General features: G+C 39.2%; 1 protein-coding gene across 6 annotated transcripts in view; it reads right to left on the reverse strand.

Annotated features, from left to right (window-relative positions):
* TNIK (TRAF2 and NCK interacting kinase) overlaps positions 1 to 25,594 on the reverse strand; it is a 308,720-nt gene that overhangs the window by 74,244 nt on the left and 208,882 nt on the right. For 3 of the 6 annotated variants that reach the window (XM_060767529.2, XM_060767525.2, XM_060767523.2), the window contains exons 13-14: positions 6,676 to 6,786; positions 5,163 to 5,249 (exon numbers count right to left, since the gene is read on the reverse strand). In XM_060767529.2, coding sequence (XP_060623512.1) covers positions 5,163 to 5,249; positions 6,676 to 6,786 — 198 coding nt within the window. The remainder of the gene's footprint in view (positions 1 to 5,162; positions 5,250 to 6,675; positions 6,787 to 25,594) is intronic. The other 3 variants (XM_060767526.2, XM_060767528.2, XM_060767524.2) reach the window with 2 other exon arrangements.

Here is a 25,594-nt window from a genome sequence, read left to right on the forward strand (position 1 = left end):
AGATAAGGCCCCTGGACCTGATGGGTTTACGGCGGGATTTTATAAATCCTTCAAACAACAGCTATTACCAACACTTAAAGTTATTGTAAATGAAGCGATGAAATATCAGAAGGTACCAGATTCTTGGAAGGAAGCGGAGATCACAGTGATACACAAAGAAGGCTCCCCGGAAACAGATATTAAAAATTATAGGCCAATTTCCCTCTTAAACACGGATTATAAAATATTTGCAAACATCATGGCCACAAGATTAAAACTATTCTTAAATAAATGGATTGGAGAAGAGCAAACAGGTTTTCTGCCAAATAGACATATGAAAGAAAACATACGCAACGTTCTAGATCTTTTGGAATATTATGAGATGAACCATCAAAAAGAATTCGCTATTCTATCAATAGATGCAGAGAAAGCTTTTGATAATTTGAATTGGGATTTTTTCAAGATACTAATACAAGAATTGGACATGGGGGAAAAATTTAATAATGCTATTAATGCGATCTACGAATTTCAAAAAGCTAAAGTGAAAATAAATGGTCAAATGACACAAGAATTTGAAATAGCAAAGGGTACCAGGCAAGGGTGCCCATTATCCCCATTGATTTTCATAATGGCAGTGGAGATCCTAATGAAGAAAATTAGAGAAGATGAAAAGATAAAAGGAGCGAAAATTGGAAAATTTGAATACAAGATACGAGCGTTTGCGGATGATCTATTAGGAACAATTGAGGATCCGGAGAAAAATTTACAAAATTGGATGACTAAAATAGAACAATTCGGAAAAGTGGCAGGCTTTAAAATGAATATGAAGAAAACAAAGCTCCTATTTAAGAATGTGGAAAAGGAGAAACAAGCAAAGATACAACAACAAGTGGGGATAGAGAGTGTTAAGAAAATTAGATACCTCGGAGTCTGGATTACAGCGAGAAATGGTCAACTTCTGAAGAATAATTACAAAATAGTTTGGAAGAAAATTCAAAAAGATCTACTAAAATGGAACTCTTTAAACCTATCACTTCTTGGCCGGATATCTTTAATAAAGATGAATGTTCTACCAAAACTTATATTTCTATTTCAAAATATTCCGATAATAAGAAATCAAACCCTATTCAAAAAATGGAAGAAGGATTTATTGAAATTTGTCTGGAAAGGAAAAAGGCCAAGAATAAACTACATAAATCTGATAGATAAAAAATCTAGAGGAGGGTTGGGATTTCCTGATTTGAAGACTTATCATGAGGCATGTGCTCTGTCATGGATAAGAGACTGGATGACGTTAGACAAAGAAAAGTGTTTAAATTTAGAAGGTCATGACCTGAGAGTAGGATGGCACGCATATGTTTGGTATAATAGAGAATTAAAAGAAAAAAAAATTGGTAATCATTGTGTGCGAGCCTCCCTACTGAGGACATGGACGAGATATAAAGCTCTCTTTTACAAAAACACACCATTGTGGGTCTCAGCAATGGAGGCACATCAAAGAAGATTGTTAGGATGGAGGGTTTGGCCAAGATATAAGGACATCTTGGTAAAAGGGAAAATGGAGATTAAATCTTTTGAACAACTCAAGAACTCTTATGGCAATATAACTTGGTTACATTATTTACAAATTAAAGAATATTTCAAACAAGATCAAAAAATTGGTTTTGACTGGGAAGAAAACACATGGGATAAAGTATTAAGAATACAAAAGAAAACAGTGACAATACTCTATAATAAATTGGTCCAATGGCAAACGGAAACTGAACAGGTGAAAACATGTATGATTAAGTGGGCCGAAAATTTAAGACGACCCATCCAGTTTAGAGAATGGGAGCAAATATGGAACAAAAAGTTGAAATATACATATGCCATGGACCTGAAAGAAAATTGGTATAAAATGTTTTATAGATGGTATTTGACACCGAATAAACTTAGTCATATGTATCAAAATGTCTCAGATAAATGTTGGAAATGTGGGGAACAAACAGGCACATTCTACCATATGTGGTGGACTTGTAAGGATACAACTAAGTTTTGGGCTTCGGTCCATGAGGAAACACAAAAGATGTTGAAGAAGAGATTCAAAAAGAAACCTGAGTATTATTTATTGGGATTTACAGATTCGGATTTTAAACTGGATGAGAATGAAGACAAATTATTTACATACTACACTACAGCGGCAAGGATTGTTTTTGCCAAATATTGGAAGAATGACCAAATACCGACCATTGAAGAATGGTTGGAGAAAGTTAAAGAAACAAGAGACATGGATGAACTAACTTTTTTGATGAGAAGAAATACTGGAAAATCGCTAAAGAGAACAGACTGGACCTTTTTCTATGACTACGAAAAGAAACTTAAAGATAAAAGTTTTAGAGGACAAGAATAGATAAGTAAGTTGGAGAAGTAGAGTGAGAAGATCCTGAGGTTGGAGTGGAGGTCATTTTAGATTAGTTTAGGTGTTTTTTGTTGTTGTGTTTTTGTGCTACCCTTCCTTCTTTTCTATCCTCTTGTTATTGTTCCCCCTCTTTCCCTGTGTTGATTTATAAAATGTTTAATAAAAATTATTTGGAAAAAAAAAAGAAATAAATGTTGTTGTTGTTCCCTGCTCTCTTTATGATTAATACAGCTTCATCTTCATTACTTAAACTATATCTTCATGGGTTACAGGTGACTATATTAAGTAAGGGTAAAGGTTTCCCCTGACATTAAGTCTAGCCGTGGCCCACTCTGGGGGGTGGTGCTCATCTCCATTTCTAAGCCGAAGAGCTGGCATTTTCCATAGACACCTCCAAGGCCAGCGTGAATGCAAGGAGCGCTGTTACCTTCCTGCAGAAGTGGTACCTATTGATCTACTCACATTTGCATGTTTTTGAACTGCTAGGTTCGCAAAAGCTGGGCCTAACAACAGGAGCTCACCCTGCTCCCCGGATTCGAACCACCAACCTTTCGGTCAGCAAGTTCAACAGCTCAGCGGTTTAACCTGCTGCGCCACCAGGGGGGGCCTGTGACTCTATTACCTGTAACTTATTTCCAAACTCCGTATTAGGATTATGAAACTCATTGGCAGAAACATCATTATTTATGCAAGGAAGGATTTGCATAACCTGCCCATACATTTAATAGATCCAACTGGGGAACGGAGATAAGGCATGAAGGTGTCAACAACTCATGTTTATCAACGAATAAATAAAATACTGCCTGTTTTAAAATGACAAGTTTCCATTCAAAATAGTGATAAGATTTAAATTTAACTTCAGTGTATAAGTGAACGCATGTATATGCAGGAACTTTAGCAACAAAACAACAACACAGTAAGCAGCACAATAAGGCAATGTACTCCTGCCAGGCACGTAAAGCTAGGCAGGCTGGATATGAAATATGCCATCAACCCTCATAAAACCAAATAGAAATTACAGGAAGCAAGAACAATTTCAGACGCTGCCATCAGTTTTCCATTCAGAGCTATAACATAAATACAGCGGCAGGCCTCTGAAGAATATGTTCATGTCAGGAAGATGGTGAACATTTTAGAAAGAGAGCAAGCAATGAAAAGCATGCACAGCAAAGGATTGCAAGCAATGAGTCCTCCCTGTTACTGACAGAAAGGAAGGAGAAAAAACATTTGCAGCTTGGCTGAGGTTTGCATTCAAGGGAGAAACCAATATCACATGCCGTACTTCTCTTGTCTGGGAGTTGAATGGAATAGGGAAGTATTTCAAGACAGAACTTCAAAAAATACCTCTTCATTATGACTCTCCACACTCATGCTGGCCTAGCCTTTCAAGATTGCCACTTTGAGGAGTTTTAAAGTTAGAAACGACTTCTGGAGCCTTTTGATTTGTTTCCATTTTTTGGTTTGCTTTTTAAGCACACTCTCCCTGGCAAGCCCACATTTGTCCTTCAGGGTTTCTAAAATCCTGAAGCGGAAGGGGAATATGCCAGCTTGCCTGTTGACAGGAGAATTGTGATGGGAGCTGCAGTGGGGGCACCTTTAACCTGTATTTCGGAGCACTTATTCCTTGGGGACACTTCCATTTCTTGCCAATGCACTGGCTCTGAATCCCAAATGACTCCCTTTATAAAGAATGCATTGGCCATATAGCAAATTTCCATGCCAAAGGCACAATATTATTTCCCCCTCATCCTTAGAGTTAGTTACAGGTTGTGCTGTTTCCTCTTTTATAGCTGGCAGAAGTTCTTGGAGGGGGCAAAAATTACACTGGGGCCTTGGTACAAGAAGAAGGAGATGTAAACGTGTTTGGACCATGTCTCCAATCCATTACCCAGCCCATGGTTGCTTTCAATAGAAAATATTTGCAGCTGAAGAGTCAGTCACATTCGTGTTTTACACCATTTCATTACACCGCATTGGAAAACTGTATAGGACTTGGGTGCCAATCTGTTCCCCACCCCCGAACTCCCTAATAGGGGCTGGAGATTGATGTGGGGTTTCTGGAGTTAGAAAAGTGGGACCCAGAGGCCACACACAGCCTATAAAAATCACTTTTTATATCCCTGCATTAAATGTTAAAATCAGTCTTTTAAATTTGTGGTTTCCCCATTTTTATGGGGGTCCTGCACCCCTTAGCTCCTTGAAAATTGAGGGCATAGTGTAGTTATTCTCAGTTATTCAAACTGTGCTTTACCTCAGACTTAACAATGCATTGAGGTTAAAGGTAAAGGTTTTCCCATGATATTAAGTCCAGCTGTGTCTGACTCAGGGGGTTGGTGCCCATCTCCATTTCTCAGCCGAAGAGCCGGCATTGTCCATAGACACCTCCAAGGTCATGTGGCCGGCATGACATAATGGAGCACTCCCCAGATTTGAACCTGTGACCTTCCAGTTAGCAAGTTCAGCAGCTCAGTGGTTTAACCCACTGTGCCACAGGGGCTCCAACATTTAGTTACACCACATACATATACACAAATGCCATACACATTTGCTAAATCAATGTGGGCCATTCCTTCACTAACAACTTATCAAAATTCTGAGTGTGCTAGAAATGTGAATAAAATTTGAATATGCCAACATTTGAATAAATTTAGCTGTTTGTGGAAGGAGGATTCTCCAGAAAAGGTGGCAATCCTAAAAGCTTGAAGACACAGGTACATATAGGCATATGGCACGCACTCTCAGTACACAAAGAAAAGGCTGGAAATAGATCCTGCCTTCCCATTACCAGAAGTAGAGCTTGTTCCTGCAATAATTGTTGCTGCAGGATTTCTAACTGCCTCTGTTCTTCCTCTAACTGTCGCCTGATGTATTCCTGGAGATGTGGCAGCAGAGAAGAGGGGGAAAGGAGAGAAAAAGAAGAGAAAAGAAAGAACCATAATTCCAAAGAGAAAGGAGTGACCACATAAGAAGGAGAAACTGCAGAAATACCAAGGAGACCTGGTTTGTATAGGATGGGGAAATCAAGGAATTAGACACTTATTGAGAAATAATGCAGTTAGCCGAAGAAAGCCAAAATCAGCTTCTGCCAAGAACAAAATAAATTGTTCTGTTAAGTTCAGGGCTGTGACCAGGCAATAGTTAAATAGGGAAGCATTCTAGCCCAGTGCTTCTCAACTATCAGATGTGGTTGACTTATTTTTCACAGGAGACTAGTCTCCTATAAATTTATTTTGGACCACCAGCCTATGACACTTTGAATTGTCCACAGTTGCAAAACAGTCAAGAGTGTGATATATGATTGAATATAATCACACAGTGTTGAAAAGCTTATCATAATTTAATCAGATCTGTTCGACTGTTGCTGGAGAGATCTGAACATAAAAATTCCACTTGGATCTGGTAGTGGTCTTCTCCAACATCTCTTACCTCAGTCTCTTAAAAGGAGATGTTGAGGCTCAACCTGAAACCTTCTCATGCAAAGGATGTGCCAACTGCACCAATCCAATAAAAAATTGACAAATTGTAGCACTGCGGTGGATAAACTAAGATCAGCAGTAATTAAGATCCACTAAATGGTTCTTAAAAAGCTTGTCTGCTTGACAAGCTCACAGCACTACTCTAAGGGTTTTTTTTCTACAAATGGAGTACTATTATATTAAACAACACCTGCTCCTTAATAAATCCATGAGATTGTTGCCTAAAGGCAGGTGCCATGGAGAGAGGTGAAGAGAGCATTCCACAATTGTGATGCCACCACACAAAAGTGCCACTCCTCCAGAGGGAGAAAGCCCAGACTAGGGCCTTGCTCATCATTTCTATTCACAAAGAAGTCCTTGCATCAAAGTTATCAGGACACTGCATGTTAAGATGCATTATAGCAAGGATTCCATTTAAACATGCAGCTAAACACAAAGTCCAAAATCAAACTGTTAGCTCCAAATGCTCACTTGATCCAATTGTAAGGCTGCCCTGAGACTCATTCAGAGTGCGAAGGACGGGATATAAATACAGTAAAATAAATAAATAAAAATCCACTAAATTAATAGAAGTTTGATAAGTCAAAACCTATGTAAGTTCCACTGATTCAATGATTCTACTCCAGGTGGAACTAACAAGATGTAGACCATAAACTGTGAATACCATAGAAATGTTAGGAAACATGGGTACTTAGTGAAGAAGTTGTAACAAACCGATGTTGCCTACTGAGTGTATATCGGGTTGCAGAACAGAGTTTTCACCCTGAGAATCAGTGTTTCCATTAATAAATACAAACTCATCTAAGAGCTGATGTGAGTTACCTGCTCATGCTCAGCACGTCTCCTCTCTTCTTCTCGGCGCATTTGCTCTTCATAATGTCTGCGCTGCTCTCTTTCTTGCTGTTTCCTTAACTCTTTCTCCCTCCTTTGCTGCTATAAGAGAAAGGGGACAGAGGGTAGGGTAGGGTAGGGTAGGGTGGGAAGAAATCAACAAAGATGTTCAGGTAAAATATTCTGGCAATTCAGAGATCTCTGTGTAATATGCACAGCAGGATGGTGCCTCAAAAGTCATTTCGATGACGGTTTTATGACATTCAGCCATTTACCATGACCTTCCCTACTATTTACTCCTATGTAATTTACTCTCTAGATGTACTATTTACTCTCTAGATGTACTATTCCTATGGAATAGAGGTTCCCAACCTTTGGTTCTTCAGATTTTAGGATTTCAACTTCCATAAGCCCCAATCATCCTAACCAACTATTGGGAATTTTGAGAGCTAAAGTCCAAAACACCTGGAGAACTAAAAGCTAGGAACCAATGCAATAGAGAATACATCCAATGGTTAATTCATTTCATCTTGTTCTGGGTTTATAGAACAGAAGAACCCAATCCGCATCAATAGTTGAGTAAGTTTCAAACTATGAAATGTTATTCTAAGGAGCAGTGAATGTCACGAAGCTTAGGTAGAGTAAAATTTCAATGAACATGAAACTATATGAAGTCAGTAAAACCATGGTTCAACAACTGATTATATACTCAAAAGGACCTTAGGGTGTGTTGTAACAAGGGCCAAAAAGAGTTGTGCCATCTTTGACTATTTGGTTCCACATTAATAGAAGCTCAGGTGGATCAGTTTTCGCCTAACATCTTGAGCTCCAAATGGCCAAAACGCTTCTAGAAAAGCTCATGAGTACGCCACAGAAGTAAACACTCTGATTTCTGTTGTGCACTAAATTTCAAGATCCTATTTAGACACCACAGCTAATCCACTGGTAGAATCAGAAAGATTGCAAGGCCCATGAGAATAAGCATCAAAACTTTTGAGAGAATAATAGAACTGTACCTAGAATAAAACTTCTGGGATCAAGAAAAATATATAATAACTACATGCATCTCAGAAAGCTAGTTGTATGAGAGAAAGACCACTCCAAAATGACTGGAAGAATAATGCAGGACAATATTATTGTTTCCATAATGCAAATGGAAGACTGAGGCTAAGTAACAATGCCATTCTGCAGGCCAACATGTGAACTCATGACTGAGAAAAAAAAATAGAGTTCCTGATTTTTAATTGTTTCACCTCTATACTATATCACTTTTCCAGAGTTGATGATTTCTTTTTGAAAAGTAAGCTCTGATAGTTCTGATGATAATAATAGAATCTAGGAGATGGAAGGGCCATCTAGTTCTAACCCCTGCTCAAGCATCAATGCACAATTACTGCGTGCATTACATTGTTAACTCTGGTTTAGCTTGTGGTCTACTAATACCCTTAGATACCTCAACCCATCCTATATTTGAGCATTTCATGTTTTCAGCCTAGATATAGTGTTGTTGTTGTTGTTGTTGTGTACCCTCAAAGTAATTTCTGACTTATGTTGACACTAAAGTGAACCTATCATGGGGTTTCCTTGGCAAGTTTTCTCTAGAGGGGGTTTGCCTTTGCCTTCTTTGGAAGCTGACAGAATGTGTCTTGCCCAATTTTGCCCAACAGGTTTCTGTGGCTGAGTGGTGATTCAGTCACCATAGTCCAAAACTCAAATCACAAGACCATGATGACTGTCTAGATGTACTACTTTACATTTATCTCTGTTGAAATACATTTTGTGAACTTTGGCCCAGCTCTCCAGTTTACCAAGATGATTTTGAATTCCCACAACTCATTTAGTGTTATCTGAACATCTCATAAATTATAAGGTTCTCATTCAACCAACAGTTTGTCGTCGTTATCCTTTCTCGCTCATTGCATCACATTCCTGGAATTACCTTCCTAAATATTTGCAGGTTGCTCCTTCCTTCAATTTTAAGTTGTAATTAAAACTTCCTTCTTTTTCAAGGCTTTTGGGCATACAGAAGACTGGGCGACTTGGAAGGTGCTGAACAGACTGCATTCTGGCACCACAAGATGCAGAGCCAATCTTAAGAAATGGCGCTACAAAGTGGAATCCACGACATGCGAGTGTGGAGAAGAGCAAACCACTGACCACCTATTGCAATACAACCTGAGCCGTGCCACATGCACAATGGAAGACCTTCTTGCAGCAACACCAGAGGCACTCCAAGTGGCTAGCTACTGGTCAAAGGACATATAATAGAATACTAAGTCTGCAAACTTTGTGTTTTGTTTGTTTGTTTGTCTGTTTTTTAATGCAATACAACTGTTTTGGTTCACTCCCAACACGATAAACAAACAAATAAATAAATAAATAAATGCTTTTGGAGTTTTATCATCTCATATACTTAGATTATGTATTTGTCAGTTTGCTTTATTTTATATTCTATTCTTCTGTAGTCTATATAGATAACTTGTTTTTCTTTTGGGTTCCTTTATATTTTTATTGCTCCTTCCTTCACCTGTATATATGTTTCCACACACACATACAGCGCATATATCATATACACAAAGCTATTTGTGTTTTGTTAATGTTGTGTTGCTTCATTGTTGATTTACTTGTACATAAGTAAATGGTTATGATAGCTATAATAATTACATAATATGCAAAGTCATTTATAACCATTATTAGTTTTATATGAGCCACAAATATAATTGCATATTAACATATTATGCTTGATGAGGCATCTATAGAATCAGGTTGAGGCTCTTCTACTTCATCTTTCTTGATTGTTGCTTGTTGGGCAGCAAAGGAAACAGCTTCCAATAAGAATGCATTTGGCGGCCTTGCTATTCAATCAGAATTCACCATTCAAGCCACCTGGATTGAGGTCCAAGTCTTTTTCCAAGGCAGCCAAAGTAGGATGCCTGCAAAGCCATCTGCAGTGATCAAGATTTGTAACAGGGCAGGGGTGACATGCCCCTTCCATTGTTCCACAGCATGATTTCAAATCCCAGTACAGAATTTAGAGCTTTCTCTGAGCCATGTTAATTTTCTCAGGGAAAGAAAAGGCCAGTCATTTGAAAGTCAAGCTGCTTTTTGTACGTTAGCAACCGCTTTGCAGGGGAAATCAATACAGTCTCATAATTACATGCCACTCGGGTCCGCAGCACAAGGCACACTCAGTATTGATTGCAGCCATGGATGAGATGTGTCTACAATTGAGCCTGTGTGTCTTGAAAGTGAAATGAAGATGTGTAAAATCCTTCATTAGTGATGGCATTACGCAGTCTAGGCCAACATCAGAAATGCACAGAACTCCCTATCTGATGTTTGCTCTCTGCTATTCCACCGACTACATTCTGAACATGTCTTCACTCCTCTGCTTGCAGCATTTCAGAGGTTTCCCAGTGCTTCAGAACTGAGTGTTTTTGCAGCAAACCAACTAGGAACACAATACTTGTACTCTGGCTCACTCAACTTTGCTGCTATTGCAGTAATGCATCCTCACTGCTGGAACCCTCAGCTGATCTTATCCCAAATCAATAAACAATTGCTAAGAGGAGTAAGCCACCCTTTCCCATTTTCCCATTCTGTCCTCTTGTTTCAAGAACCTTTTAGAATGTATTGATCTGCTGTTTTCTCTGTGGCCATATACCCCATCCATTCTGCAAAGTCGAAGGTTCAGCACTTATGGAGAAAAACGGAAGCTCAATCCATGACAAAGGCATAAGACATTCTGCCACTGGTGATTTTTTCAGAGATCAGTCAAAATCACGCAGCTCTTAGTAAAGGTAAAGGTTTTCCCCTGACATTAAGTCCAAGTGTGTCTGTCTCTGGGGTGTGGTGCTCATCTCTATTTCTAAGCTGAAGAGCCGGCGTTGTCTGTAGACATCTCCAAGGTCATGTAGCCGGCATGACAGCATGGAGTGCTGTTACCTTCCTGCTGTAATGGTACCTATTGATCTACTCACATTTGCATGTTTTCAAATTGCTAGGTTGGTAGAAGCTGGGGCTAACAGCGGGAGCTCACGCTGCTCCCGGATTTGAACCTGCAACCTTTCGGTAAGCAAGTTCAGCAGTTCAGCGGTTTAACCCAGTGCGCCACCAGAGGCTCCTCTATGCAGCTCTTAAACGTTGTTAAACTGGACGTCCCTGAAGTGGTAGCCAACATAGTCAATTGTGGTAAATGCTAGGAACTGCAAGTCAGCAACATCATGCCAAAGAATAATCATAGATTCACACTAGAGCAGTGGTTCTCAACCTGGGGTCCCCAGATGTTTTTGGCCTTCAACTCCCAGAAATCCGACCTAACAGCTGCTAAACTGGCTGGGATTTCTGGGAATTGTAGGCCAAAAACATCTGGGGACCCCAGGTTGAGAACCACTGCACTAGAGGACCTTGAGATTCCTCAAGAGGTGTTTTCTCTAGGAAACTCCAGGTCCTCCAGTGTGATTTTCTAAAGATTCCTAGAGAGAATATTATTACCAAACTATGAATAATCACACCCACAAATGTGGAGAGCTGATTATATTGTTACGGCTTTTTAAGAACAATTTAAAACATCTTTTAAAAATCTGACGACTTGTATATTTGTATGAAGTTGTGTATTATTTTGTATTTTATATTACATTTTGTCTAATTTTAATAGCATTTTGCTTTTAACAAATTGCTGTGAGCTGCCTTGGGTCCCATACTGTGAAAAAGGCAGGATAGAAATTAAAACAAGCAAATCTGGAGGGTGCTTGATTCAAGAAAAATATTGATATTCAAATGCAGTTAAGGACACATTTGCTCATTCTCAGCAAAAACTCCAATGAGAGAGGGCTGCTTATTGCAAGGACAGTGAAACATGAGAAAATGGATTCGTACTCCCATTCTTCCATTTTACACACTGCCTTGGTTAAAATAAAGGGAACAGGGAAAGTCCAGCAAACACCCTGTAGGACACAATCTCTTTTCGGTCCTTCCACTTTACCCACAGTAGTAGAACATGTACTGGGTAAGAGAATGGTCCTAGGCACAAATTTGGGCATCGAAATTCTGGCTTGCCATCTCCATCAGAAAAAAAGAAAAAGAAACACGTCTCTAAGTTCCAGTTTCTTTTCTGCCTTGGAAATGGAATGAACTATTTGGCTCCAGACATTTCTGTAGGTTAGGATTTATCATCAGTATGTATAGGCTTTAAGCAGCATACAAAGATTAGAATGACATGCATTATGACATATTCTGTATGTATTATTATAGTTATGCAGTGCCCTTTTCATTTTATGTTTATTGTTATGTTTTTATGCAACTCCTGAAGAAGGCCACTGAAATATATAAAGGCTGAAATATGTTGGCTTTCTTCCAGCATAAAAGGAGCCGTCTACCAAGTGCTTGAAGACATATCTCCCTTTTCCCCCTGTGGATTCTATTGGGTGTTATCCAGTTTTTGTCTCTTTTGTCTTCACCACTACCAGCCTATCTCTTGGGATTTCAGATCAGTTGGGACAGCATCTTCTGTGCACAACTGGGTTTTTGGAGTGGTCAGACCAAACCTTTACCCCCACCATAATTTTCTTTTTCCTGTCAGGTGTAAGCATTGGTGGCCCAAGGTATTATTCTATTTTTCTTCTGCTTCTGTTTTTTTTTTTTTTAAATGGGTTCAGGACACTGTGAAATGTATTGCATAGAGTGGTTTGGGGTAAGTATGGATGTCCTCTGGTAAGGGCATTGGGCTGCTTCCTTCTTCCTAAGAGCCAGCACAGCTTGGTCTCACCCTGAGGATCAGAATGGGCATTTTTAGCAGCAGCTCTGTTCTAGGTACAATGTATACAATACTGACAGCACAAGCCATATGATTGAGTGCAATGCCCTCTTCTGCATCAATGAGTTCCAGTAATAACTAAATCACTACAAAAAAATATAAGCAACAAGCTTGGACATCAGTCATCCCTGACACGGCAAGACCCAGATAGAATGAAATACCATTTTCCTCATCGCTCAAGTCAGCTGGATGGGGGATTATGGAAGGTGAAGTCCTGTGGATGCCAGTTTTAAATGTAGCCACACTGCAGAATGGGAACAGTTTGACACCACTTTAACTTCTATGGCTCAATGCTATAGAATTCTGGGATTCAAAATGCAATGTGGCACCAGAGTTTTCTGAAAAAGAAGGCTAACTCTCTTGCAAAACTACAATTCCCAGAATTATATAGCACTGAGCTGTAACAGTTAAAGTGGTGTCAAACTGATACCATTCTGCAGCATGGCTACATCCCTGGAGGAGGCTGTTCTATATAAAGCAGCTGACAGTTTTCAGACATGTTGATATTCTGGGCACCAGAGGGCAGTCATAAGGAAACAGAGCATCAGGACACAGACATCAGGGCTTTATATGGTATCTCAAACTGAATTCAAAGCATCAAGTGACTAATGGTTTAAGTAAACATAGCAGCCAACTATTAAAGTATATGTTCTTGAATAGGAATGATTAAGCTTGTACTGGAACACAAACAAAATACCACCCCCTCTCCCTTTAATGCTAATATCTTCATGCTTCTACATTTTTATTTGTTCTTATTTCTTTCAAATGGAAATTCCTTTCAAAACATCATCCTCCAAATCTATAACTATTTCACCATTTCAGTGATGCATTCTCTTTAGTTTGGAAAAAGCAACTTTCAACAGATGCAACTTGCAACAGATAAATATATACAGTATATACACAAAATTCACAAAATGTCAAAGTCTTACATTTTGTGAATTTATGTCAATATTTTAATTGTCAAAATAAGAAAGAGATAAAGCCAGTTAAAATGCAAAACATTACAAGCCAATATCAAAAGGACATACACATAGAATTTGAGGAAGAAAAGACTGATTCAACAAAATATTACAAGAAATAAAGAACTATCCACAATCTATGCCTTACTGCTAAATCTACACACATAAGATGAATATATCAAAGAATGCATGCTAAAACGGAACAGAAATATTGGCTGTACAATTAGTCTAGGCAAGTGGAAATGCCCCTGGAAAGTAAAAATAAAAATATTCAGAAATTACTCACTGTTGGAAAACATTTATAATGTTCTATGAATATTACATGGCACCTGTAAATATAGCCAAAATGAACCCACACTTGAAAAATACTTGTTGGAAATGTAAACCAGTAACAGGATAATTTTTTCATACATGACGTCCTGCAAGGCGGCAGGATTGATATCAATAGATCTGTAGATTGAGATGTATAGTTTCTATAGTTCATACATTGAGATCCATAAAACCATAGAAAAAGTATTAAAACAAAAAATACCCATGTTTCCAGAATAGACATGGGTGAACTTCGGCCCTCTGGGTGTTTTGGAGTTCAACTCCCACAATTCCTAACAGCCTACCGACTGTTAGGAATTGTGGAAGTTAAACTCCAAAACATCCAGAGAGCCAAAGCTTAGACATGGAGATGAGCACCATCCCCTGGAGCTGGACACGACTAGACTTAATGGAAGGGGAAACCTTTACCTTAGATGAAACATTAGCCACTAATCCTGCTAAGAGAAATGCTGGCATTGGGGACAACATTCCTTTGATGCTGGGCAGAGACCCTACCTTTTGAGGGTATGAGAGAGTTCTTTATGCACTAAGCTCACAAGGATTCAGTACACCTCCATTGGTTTCTGGAACAAACCTCCCCTCCCTCTACCCACTGCCTGTATGACTGCATCAGTAAGGATATATAGCAATAGTAGCAATCAGGTTTCTAGCTCTCCGCCATCTGCTCAGGTCATAGGTTGATCTGAAAAGCTTTAGAAACCCAGAATATTTGGAAATCACCATAAGAAAGCTCTATCTGGTCTTAACTATTCAGCAAACTGCAGCTGCAAACAGTTCTGCTGGCTTGCATTTCCAGTGGACTCCACACATCATGTTGATCCTCTGCAGCTTAATAACACATCTGCAGCATAAAATATAAATAAACTCTTTGGCCTTTTCAAAATGCTAAAGCCTATTTTGATGTGCTCGTCTAGCGTGAAAGATCAGAACCAAACACTTCCCTTTCAACTAGTATGGAAGTCATATGTCAGGTCACATTAGGCTGACTGTTAACCAAAATAATGCTAATTTTCCTATCACTTATGCGTGAATCAGCTCAGAAGTTTCACTGCCTCTGATTTTTGCAACTCCCCAAAGAAAGTATTCCAAAGATTATGACATAAATAAATTGGATGGCAAACAGAATATAACTGTGGAAAACAGTATAAAATCAAATAGAACCGAAAGCACAATTGGGAACTAAATTCAAGGAAGGTTGAATTGGGAACTAAATTCTAGTTTGTGCAAGCATGTAAGTCACAATGTCTTAGATTTCCATGGTGGGGAATTCTAAGACCATGTGACCTATGTGCTTCTTTGGGCTACAATCCTATTGATGCTCTCATACAGTTGTAGGGAAAGCAAAGGTGCCAAAGGAAAGCAACAAAAGTGCAGCCTTCACAATGGAAGTAAAAGGTGATCACTATTGTCTGAGTATGCTACTCAGAGCAAATAACCTTCTCCTTGGGTTGTTGTAGGTTTTTCGGGCTTTATGGCCATGTTCTAGAAGCATTCTCTCCTGATGTTTCGCCTGCATCTATGGCAAGCATTCTCCGAGGTTGTGCTTGCCATAGATGCAGGAAAAACGTCAGGAGATAATGCTTCTAGAACATGGCCATATACCGAAAACCCTACAACAACCCAGTGATTCCTGCCATGAAAGCCTTCAACAATACGTTGGATCTTCTCCTTCTTTAAACAATGCTGATAGCAACAGCTATGTCTGCTTTACCTTGTTGCCATTGCATGATCCCCAAAAGGGTACCTACTAGCACAATGGACTCAGAAGATTCTGGTTTCAGTATGTTGGCCAAATACCTCTGTGTTGCCTTTTTATGGGTCTTTAAAATGGACCTGGACAGAACAAGCCACCAAACAGACTCAGTTTAAGGTTATCTCTTAAAATAGATGATACTCTATGGGAGAATAGATAGCAGTCGTAGTACACATAATACACACATGTAAATTCTAATATGCATACATGCACAAACATATTATCTTTCATACACATACATCCACTTACTTCTCATGCAATCTCAGTCATTTTCCAAAACTCCAAAATGTTTAATGTTTGTGAAATAACTCAAGACTTTGTGTTCTCTCTCAATCCATGGGGACTATAGTCAAAAGTAGACAGTGAAAAGCAGAATATTAGATGCAACATATGTTCCAAACTACCTAATGTCCCTTCTTTAATAATCATCTCCCATTTTTTTCCCCCATAGATTTTCTGTGAAAACACTTTCCTGATTTCCCTTGGTTCTTGGTCTGTTGGGTTATGTTCACAGAAAGCATATCTATTATTCATAAGAAGCAAAGTCGCCAATGTATTACAGTCAACTTTTTAAATGTAGCCAACTTCACAGGCTGTGCTTCAGGACAAACATTCTCTACCAACTTTCCTCCACGACCCCTTTACTTTCTTGATGCAAGCAACAAAGGGAGCTTCTTTGTAATAATTCCCAATGATGAGGCAAGCCATTTGATAAATATTGATGAGGTAAGCCATTTGAAGCCATACACCTCTGGGATGCACCTCAGAAAGAAATCTGATGAGCAGCAGTTCAGCTGTAAACTGGATTTTCCTGGGAATTGTGAAACTGGCCAAGTTCAGCAAGGTTAGAACAACTAGAGAGGCCGACCACAGATATGTGGTTCAAAGAAATTAATTTGACAACTTCCAACACTTGTCATCCTCAAAGAATTCAGACTAGAATGGTCTTGAAGAGATGAATGCATCAACAGTGATTTATGGAGATCAAGTTTAGAAAAACCAAATAGCCAGGTAAAATATTATACAGTAGTAGTAGAGCTCTCAGTCCAGAATTCCTCCCTTGGTAACTTCAGATATTTATCCTGGCAAACCTCTCAAGGGATGTTAAGCGGAAGGGAGCAGATCTAATCTCCCTAGGGAGGGTGTTCCATAGCTGAGGGGCCACCACTGAGAAGGCCCTGTCTCTCGTCCCCGCCAAATGTACTTGAGATGAAGCCCGGACCGAGAGCAGGGCCTCCCCAGATGATCTTAGAGTCCATGATGGTTTGTAAGGGGAGACACGTTCAGACAGGTAAGTTGGGCCAGAAAATCACATTCAATGCACCCTTGACAGATGGCCATAAAGCCTCTGCTTAAAAGAAGGAGCCTCCATCACACTCCAGGGCAAAGAGTTCCATTGCTGAACAGGTCTCACAATCAGAAAGTTTTTCCTAATGTTCTTCCTAATTTAAGAAGCACTCAAGCTACCAAGTTAGGTAGAGTTTTAATGGTTCTTTTATACTCCCATTTGTAGATGACCCAATTCCATCTAATTTTCAAAACAGAACAAGTCTAATGAAATGGGAAAAGTAGGATGTTCGGTTTCACCAAAGAAGCTCATGTGAATTTAACCCTGCTCATAGGTTAATAAATCCCCAGGCAAGCAGAATCTCACCAATTAAGGCTGTGTATTTCGTATCCCAGTAGAAATGATTTTTTAATTAAAGCTCTGGCTTTAGCAATGGCTAAATCCTTTTAAATTTAATAATCAAGAATTATATATTTTTTTACACTAAGGGTTGAATCCTGTCATTAAAAAGCTTAGTGGGCCATAGACTGAAGACCATGGAGAGGGGAAAAGAAAAAAAGAAATGGCATTCAGAGAAGCAGCAAATGTATTTGGTATAAATGCTGGTTTTAAATTGTTGTTTATTCGTTCAGTCGCTTCTCACTCTTCATAACCTCAGAGTTCCCTGTTGGACCAGAGCAAACTATACATTGAAATGGCACCAAAACAACCGTGTTGACTTATCCATGGGTCAATGCTGGAGATGCTTTGGCTCCATACCATTTTGGGTGCTTGAAGCAGAGCAAAGTGGCGACATCCATTTTTAATAGGAGGTTCCCAAACAAGTCTGCTGAGGATTGATAGAGAGATTACAGGAAGCCCCTATTAAAATAGTCCTGTTCTTCTTCAAGCACCAAATATGGTTACTGATAAGTGCCGCTTGGGTTGAAATAGAAGGTGAGGAAGGAGCGGAGGAAGGGCTGCCTTTATTATCCGACGTGGACAAGAGAGAAGTTATGGGGTGGGAGCAATTTCCTATTTCATTCTTTTACCTCATTTATATTTCTTTCCCTATCTGTATTTGTATAGATGTAAAAATTTATGATCAGCAATGACATTTACTCTCTCACACTCACACACAATCGTGATCCCTAAAATAAACAGCTCCTTTCTTTTTCTTTAACTCTTCCTAAATACGCTCCCTCTATGCATTTTAAAAGAAGAAAGAAAAATTTATTTGCCCTGTGCTCCTTATCCATTGATTCTTTTTACCCAAATAAAGTGACGTTTTGTATAAATCGTATTTCCCAATGTGCCTTAATACAATTTATGCAACTATTTTAGAGCTAAACAAAGTATTTTCTTTGTGCTTATGAGCCTTTAAGAAAGTCGAAGTGTTTTCCTAGGAGATCTTCCTGCTGTTTATAATGCAAAATGAGCTTCAGAGGCACTATCATGTTTTGTTTCTGAACAGTTCTATCCCTATCAACATTGATGTTTGGGCAGATTTGCATTTGTGAAAGTCTGGGTGGAGCAGCAAAGATAATATAGATAAAAGGTAATGTCTAGTTCTGAATTTTCTATGACCTCCTCACACATTCATATTTGATTAGCTACCTAGGGACATCAGTATTGCCACAAGAAGGTGGGAAAACCGAAAAAATCCTGATTGAGCCTGAAAAGTGTTCTGGAGTACAACCTCAGGAATACTGGGAATACAGAACTGTAGTGCTACTATTTCCCTATAACTCCCATGATCCCAAACTATGGAAGCCTGGGATTTCTAATTCTCATTAGCTCTTAAAGGGAGGTAATATTGTGACAGGTTAGGCAAGGCGAGTACTCTGCCAGAAACCTTGCCAAGACTCTCTGTTCTTACTAAGCAAGCAGATACCAAAGACTGACTAGGAAGTACATTGAGGTGGTATTCCATGGAGGACAGAAAATGTTCACTAAGTGAGGTCATCGGCTGTGGTTCAACTCTATTAACTTTATGTTGCAATGATTCTGAAACAATTGCTCTTGGGAAACACCAAGAGCAACAGGTGACTTTATAAATCAATACAAAATAATGGCTGTGAAGAAGAGGAAATCTGGTTTCTCAGGGGTATTCATTATATTCACAAAAAAGCAACTCACTTTCTTTTAGTGTTTTAATATTTTTCCTGAAATGAGAACTGTCCCTTCAGCAACAGAGAGGGAAACCTCTATTGTACACACTGTCTAAATCTGTGTTCGCATGGACTGGATGCCACAGATAAACACACATGGCAATCCGTTTCCTTTTCAGAAGGCTTTCTAGTAGTGTAATTGCCCCTCCTGCTAGCTATCATCTTCCCGATGTCTGCAATTCTCTCTACAGATGCTTGTTTCTAACTCCACAGGACATAAACTATAGAAACTTCAAGGCAGTCCTCCGCCAAGCCACCCTTGAAGATCAGCCCTCATGAAACTTATTTACTGCTTGCAGTACTTTCGGACAACTGCAGTCAACTGTCAAATTATTTATCTAACACTGAAACCCCAGAGGCTAGCTAGCTAGACACTGTTACTGTCATGGTCTGATTCAGCATCTTCAGAAAACCACTAGTTTCCTGAAGGAGACATTTGCTGATGCCAGAAACACCAGCTGAAAGGGCAAGATAAATGATCAGATACTAAGCCACCAACTTTGGGTTTGATGGGTTTTTACTTCTCTACAACAGACACAAGTGAAGGAGCAGTGAAAGTCAGGGCAATAGTTTCCACCCTGGGGTTGGGGAGAAATGATGATAGAAAGGGACTGAATGTGGATCATGGGCTACCAGTTGGCCAGCCCTGTCATATATATTGTGTAGGAGATGAGAGCAGGTCTGACATTCTCCAGTAAAGAACTATTCACCACCCCTCCATATAAGCCTGCTTTCTAAACTTCAGTGGAAGACCTTTTTCTGTCTCAGAACCCTTCTAGACTTCTCTTATGAGGACAGAGGAGACTGGGAACTTGGTGGCTGCTCTTAGGCTACAAGACCGTTCTATCAGGGAGGCCTGGCTGGAACCCTCTCTGTTCTCGTTTTCTTAGCAGGCAAAGACCTTCTTATTGAAACTGGCTTTTAACTGGCTGGGGTAGAATCATAGAACTATAAACCACTTGGGTCATCCAGTTCATTCTGTCATCAGACACTCTCAACCAGTGGCAATCTATTTAAAATCTCCAAAGGAAGAGACTCTACCACACTCTGACAGTGTAGGCCACTGTCAAACAGCTCTACCATCAGGAAGTTCTTTGTAATGTTAGAAGAACGTGAAATGGCTATGCTGCTCATGTAATATGATTTCAGATGTCTTTAATTGCTTTTTTAATTTGTACACTCTGATTACCACATTAGAAGAAAAACAGAAACAAAACTAATTAAATACATAAATTGGAATTATGGGATAGCGCTGTAGCATGTCATCAACCATAAAGTGATACACAAAACTAGACAATAAGTGCCCCAAAATCTTAGACAAAAAGATTTCAGAAGTTAGTAGCATATACTATGAACTAATAACATGAATTGTCTTGTTTGCCTAATCGCCTTTTGCAAACAGCTAAGAGAGCTGCCAGAGATTTTAGTGTTGGACTATGACACTTGGAGATCAGGGTTTGGATCTCTGCTTGGCCATGGAAACCCATTGGGTGACCTTGGGCACATTCATTCTTTCAGCTTCAGAAGAAGGAAAGGGAAAACCTCCTCTGAACAAATCTTTCAAGGAAAGCCCATGATAGTTTTATCTTAGGGTCACCATAAGTCAGAAATGACTTGAAGGCAAACAAAATAAAGATGGCTGTCATTATGACTGGCAGGGAGTTTTATCAGGATGAAGCTATATATCTATGAAGAAGCATTCTTTTTTTGTCTATCTTGAATCTTCTATCAAATAGCTTCATTGAATAATCCCAATTTCTAGAGCCGAGGTAGGAAAGAGTGACCTGGGGTCCACATGCAGTCCCAAGCATGAAATGAGAGGCCCTTAAAGCCTTCTGGATACCCACCCCAAGCCCTTCAAATGCCACATAATGAAATAATCCTCAGGCTGATTTTCAGGAGTGGGTAGGATTCCCAACAATGGAAAATATATCAAAAATAGCCCACAAAGGTGATGGTTTAACTCAATTTTCCACTCATCTTTTTGTAAATGGAAAAATTCTATAGTTAAAGCATAGCCAACTCTCACAAAGTCTCCCTGACTATACAGCTCAGATTATTTTGGTGTAATTTGTCAACTAGAATTTGAGCAGGGTGCATTGCCTGAGAAGGAAGCTGTGAAAGAAGCAGCCTGGGGTGACTTTTCCAATCATCTGGAGCATAAGCATTAATGCCTCAATGCCGTGCATACAACTACATGTTTTTTCTTTAAATGATAGCGGCAAAGTCACTGAAGGAACAGTGAAAGTCAGGGCAGTAGTTTCCACCCTGGGGTTGGGGAGAAATGACGATAGAAAGGGACTGAATGTGGATCATGGGCTACCAGTTGGCCAGCCCTGTCATAAAGTACAGGGGAAAAGAAAACAACTGGAGCAGAAAACAACACATGGCACCCTGTAAGCCTGATCCACCATGCTTCTTAAGATCTCTATAACAAGCAAGAAATGAGTGAGCAGAAAGTAAGGTTGCTCACAAATGAAAAACATAGAACAGGGGTTCTCAAACTCGCTCAGTCAGGGTCAATCTAAGTCTGAAATGACTTGAAATCACAGAACAACAATCCTATCTCATCAGCCAAAAGCAGGCCCACACTTCCCATTGAAATGCTAGTAAGTTTATATTTGTTAAAATTGTTATTCATTTTAATTATTGTATTGTTTTTAGTGTTTTTTTGCACTACAAATAAGATATGCGCAGTGTGCATAGGAATTCTTTCATATTTTTTTCCAAACTATAATCTGGCCCTCCAACAGTTTGAGGGGCTGTGACCTGGCCCTCTGTTTAAAAAGTTTGAGGACCCCTGTCATAGAATCATAGAATCACAGAACTGGAAGAGACCTTATGGGCCATCCAGTCCAGGCTCCTGCCAAGAAGCAGGAAAATCACATTCAAAGCACCCCTGACAGATGGCCATCCAACCTCTGTTTAAAATACCTTTAGAGAAGAAAGTCTACAATTATGATTTGCTTCATTGTTAAATTAGCATTAATTGCATGAACAAATATGCTGTCTTTACAAGATTTCAGTTAATCCTGTTTCCCCATTCAACTTCACATTATCTTTGATTTCTCTTTGTCCATTTCCCCCCCCCCCTACTTTTTATGGTGGTGGTCTCTAACCTAATCCATTAGGCAAGGTATACTTGTGATTCTTTTATATATAACATAAGCCACTATAAACACAGAAATAATCTTAACTGTAAGAGGCGTTATATAGTCTATGAACTAATTTAGCATCCTGTCTGCATGCTGTTTCAATGTAACTAGTCATTTCTCTGCTAAGGTCTCACACCTGCTTTTACAACCTCACAGCAAATCTCTCCTGTTTTTGAGTCCCTCTTAGCGCAATAAATTGACCCTGTCCAAGAAATGATATTCAGAAAACAACAACTACTGAGGGTCTTCTCACCTGTGGCTCCAATTAAGATAAAATCCACTAGTGCTTAATGCCATCAAAAGATCCTGCTGCATTATGTCATAGATTTTTATATGCCAGTGAAGCAAAAGTTAGGAATTCGTGACATCTTGGTTGACTAAGCCATATCATGGCAAACTACTTTTGAAAAAACCCATCTTCCTATGAAATGTATTTGTAACTCCATAGTGTTTATGAGGCGTTTAAAGGGCAATTTGTTTTTAGAAAGGCATTTGCAGAATCTTCCTGATCACAATTTTCTGTGGAAACTTTTTTTTATGAAACAAGTTGGTACCTATCTTGTTAAAGAGCTTCTTGTTAGGTATTTCATTTTGCTCTTTAAAAATTTAATGGGCTTATTTTATTGGTTGTCAGTCAGGTTGGGTATTCAGTGATGTTGAGACAGAGGTTTGAAATGAGTAAACAAAGTGTTTCAGCCAGAAAGTGCCAAGAGGAGAGGAAAACATCCAGAATTTTCCTAAACATTTTGAGCAGCCTTCTACAATCTACTATCCATAATGCTCACCACAACATTCAACATATTGAAATGTAATCCAACACACTGGGAAATATTAAGTTAGAGAACCCCATTCTAAGAATGAAGCTGAGAAGAAATTGTTGTTGCCCTGTGCCTTCAATTTGACTCCAACTTAGTGTCCCCGTCATAGTTTTTTCTTGATAAGGTTTCTTTAATGAAGGTTTCCATTAGCTTTCTTTGGAGATGACACTGTGATCACTAGTGGGGTTCTATGAGTAACTGGTGTTTTGAACTCTTTTCGTTTGAAACTTTAGTTCAACATTGAGATAAATATAACATTCTGGTCTTGAGAAACATTGACAATGGTTTTAACTGCCTCTATGAGGATTGAGGATAGCTTCTCTTAAACACAAACACACGCGCACGTGCACACACACACACACACAACAATAGTAAGGCCATACCTGGTTTCTTACCCAAAATACTTGGGATCAGAAGTGTTTTGGATTTTGGATCCCCCTTTATCTAATATACATTAACTCATTTAATACACTATTTTAAAATAATATTGTGTGAGACACAAAAATTGTATGCACTGACCTTTTAGAAAGCAAAGGTATCACTATCTCAGCCACCCATGTGGACAGTTGCACTGTGTAATGGAAAGGGGCTACCTTGAAGGGATGGTGTGTGAGGATTTATAGGCCCTAGAAGAAAAGGCCTTGTCTAAGCAAAAGGGAGGAAGGAGCACCCACTCCGTATATGGTAGAGATGCTTAACTGGTGAAGAGATTAGAGCAGTGGTTCTCAACCTGTGGGTTCCCAGGTGTTTTGGCTTACAACTCCCAGAAATCCCAGCCAGTTTACCAGCTGTTAGGATTTCTGGGAGTTGAAGGCCAAAAACATCTGGGGACCCCAGGTTGAGAACCACTGGATTAGAGAGTTTTGCATAGCATGAATTTTGGATTGCGATTCCAGTTACGAGATGCATGGGATTATTATTGGTGGCCCAATAATTTGTATTGTATATGTGTTTTATGCTTTTAAACTGAATACTGTTTTTTAAGTGTTGTAAACCGCAATGAGTCGCCGACTTAGGCTGAGATATTAGCGGTATACAAGCGCAAAAGTAAAGTAAGTATCAGAAGGCAGAGGGGAACAGGGTGCAGTAATCTGAATCAGGGAGGAGTTGGGTAAAGAGAAAGGAAGTATTTTAGGCAAGAGAGAGAAACCTCTGTGAGGGAGGATTTTAAAAGTTAGAAGCAGCCTTCGGGGAGAAGTGCTGAGTTTTAAAAATAGCCTCTGAAAGACAAGAGTGCTGGTGTTTTGTGATCCTCTAATGGGGAGAACCAAGAGTTCTGAAAAGCCCCGTGAGTGAATATTGTTTTGTGAATGAACCATTTACTGTAAAGAAACAACTTGACAACTGCTGTAACAAATAAGTGTCTGTACCTCTCTCATAGCATCTGAAAAACCTTCTTGTTCCAGTTCAAATAAACTTTATAAATCTGTTGTTTTTTTTCCTCACTTCACCATGGTCAGTGTGGCTTTCTGTGCACGAATATAATAAGGGGGCCTGTTTGAACAGCAGCCAACTCCCTTTATATCAGAGTTTTTCTTTCCAATTTGAGTGGCTCTGACGACTAACTCAGGTGGTCAATTGGACTGACTGGTGTAAATTGGTGGCAGCTATACAGTTGGTGGTCAGAGGTCGGATCGTCCGTTGTACACTGTATTTCAGAATCCAGAATCCTGGTTAAATGATAATCAGACTTTCCATTTGGCCTCCATAAAGATAGATTTTCAGAATCAACATATTGTTTTGTGTTTTTTTGCCTGAGTGGTTAACAATGTCCTTCAATATCTATGTTAAAGAATAGGTTATAGGAGCCCCCGGTGGCACATTGGGTTAAACCCTTATGCTGGCAGGTCTGCTGACTGAAAGGCTGGAGGTTCAAATCTGGGGAGTGGGGTGAGCTGCCATCTGTCAGCTCCAGCTTCTCATGTGGGGACATGAGAGAAGCCTCCCAAGGATGGTAACACATTCAGGCATCCCCTGGGCAATGTCCTTGCAGATTGCCAATTCTCTCACACCAGAAGTGACTTGGAGTTTCTCAAGTTGCTCCTGACACACACACACAAAAGTATAGGTTATAGTTTGAAAGCTGGTGAGTATTTATTATAAAGCTGATGGCGATCTAAACCCTTTCTTTAGCTTTTGAAGAAGAATGTTTTAAAGAATGAGTTAGGCGGTGCTGTGTAGTGTTGGAAATATCTTAATAGTTTTTAATGGTTTAAGTGATTTTAACTATTTGTTATGAACATCTCTATATTCTATTTTAATGCCTTTATGTGTTAGGTTTTAAATTGTAAATCATTTTGCTTTTAATATTGTAAGCCACTTTGAGTTTTGTTCAGAAAACAAAACTGAGGAATAGAAATAAATAAATAAATAAATAAATAAATAACATTTGAGTATTGAATTATGCCACTTGGAGACTAGAGTTCAAACTCCTGCTCAGCCATGGAAACCACTGAGCGGTCTTAGGTAAGTCACACTTTCTCAAGCCTCAGTAGAAAACAAAAACAAACTCCTGCTGAATAAATCTTGGCAAGCAAACCCTTGCTATAAATTGGAAATGACTTAACAGCAGCAGCAACAAAATACAAATCAGATATAACAATGTGAAACAAATAAAGGAAAACAAACCTTATTCAATCTCT

The sequence above is a fragment of the Anolis sagrei genome, chromosome 3 (assembly GCF_037176765.1).
Source record: "Anolis sagrei isolate rAnoSag1 chromosome 3, rAnoSag1.mat, whole genome shotgun sequence".
NCBI classification, from domain to species: Eukaryota; Metazoa; Chordata; class Lepidosauria; order Squamata; family Dactyloidae; genus Anolis; species Anolis sagrei.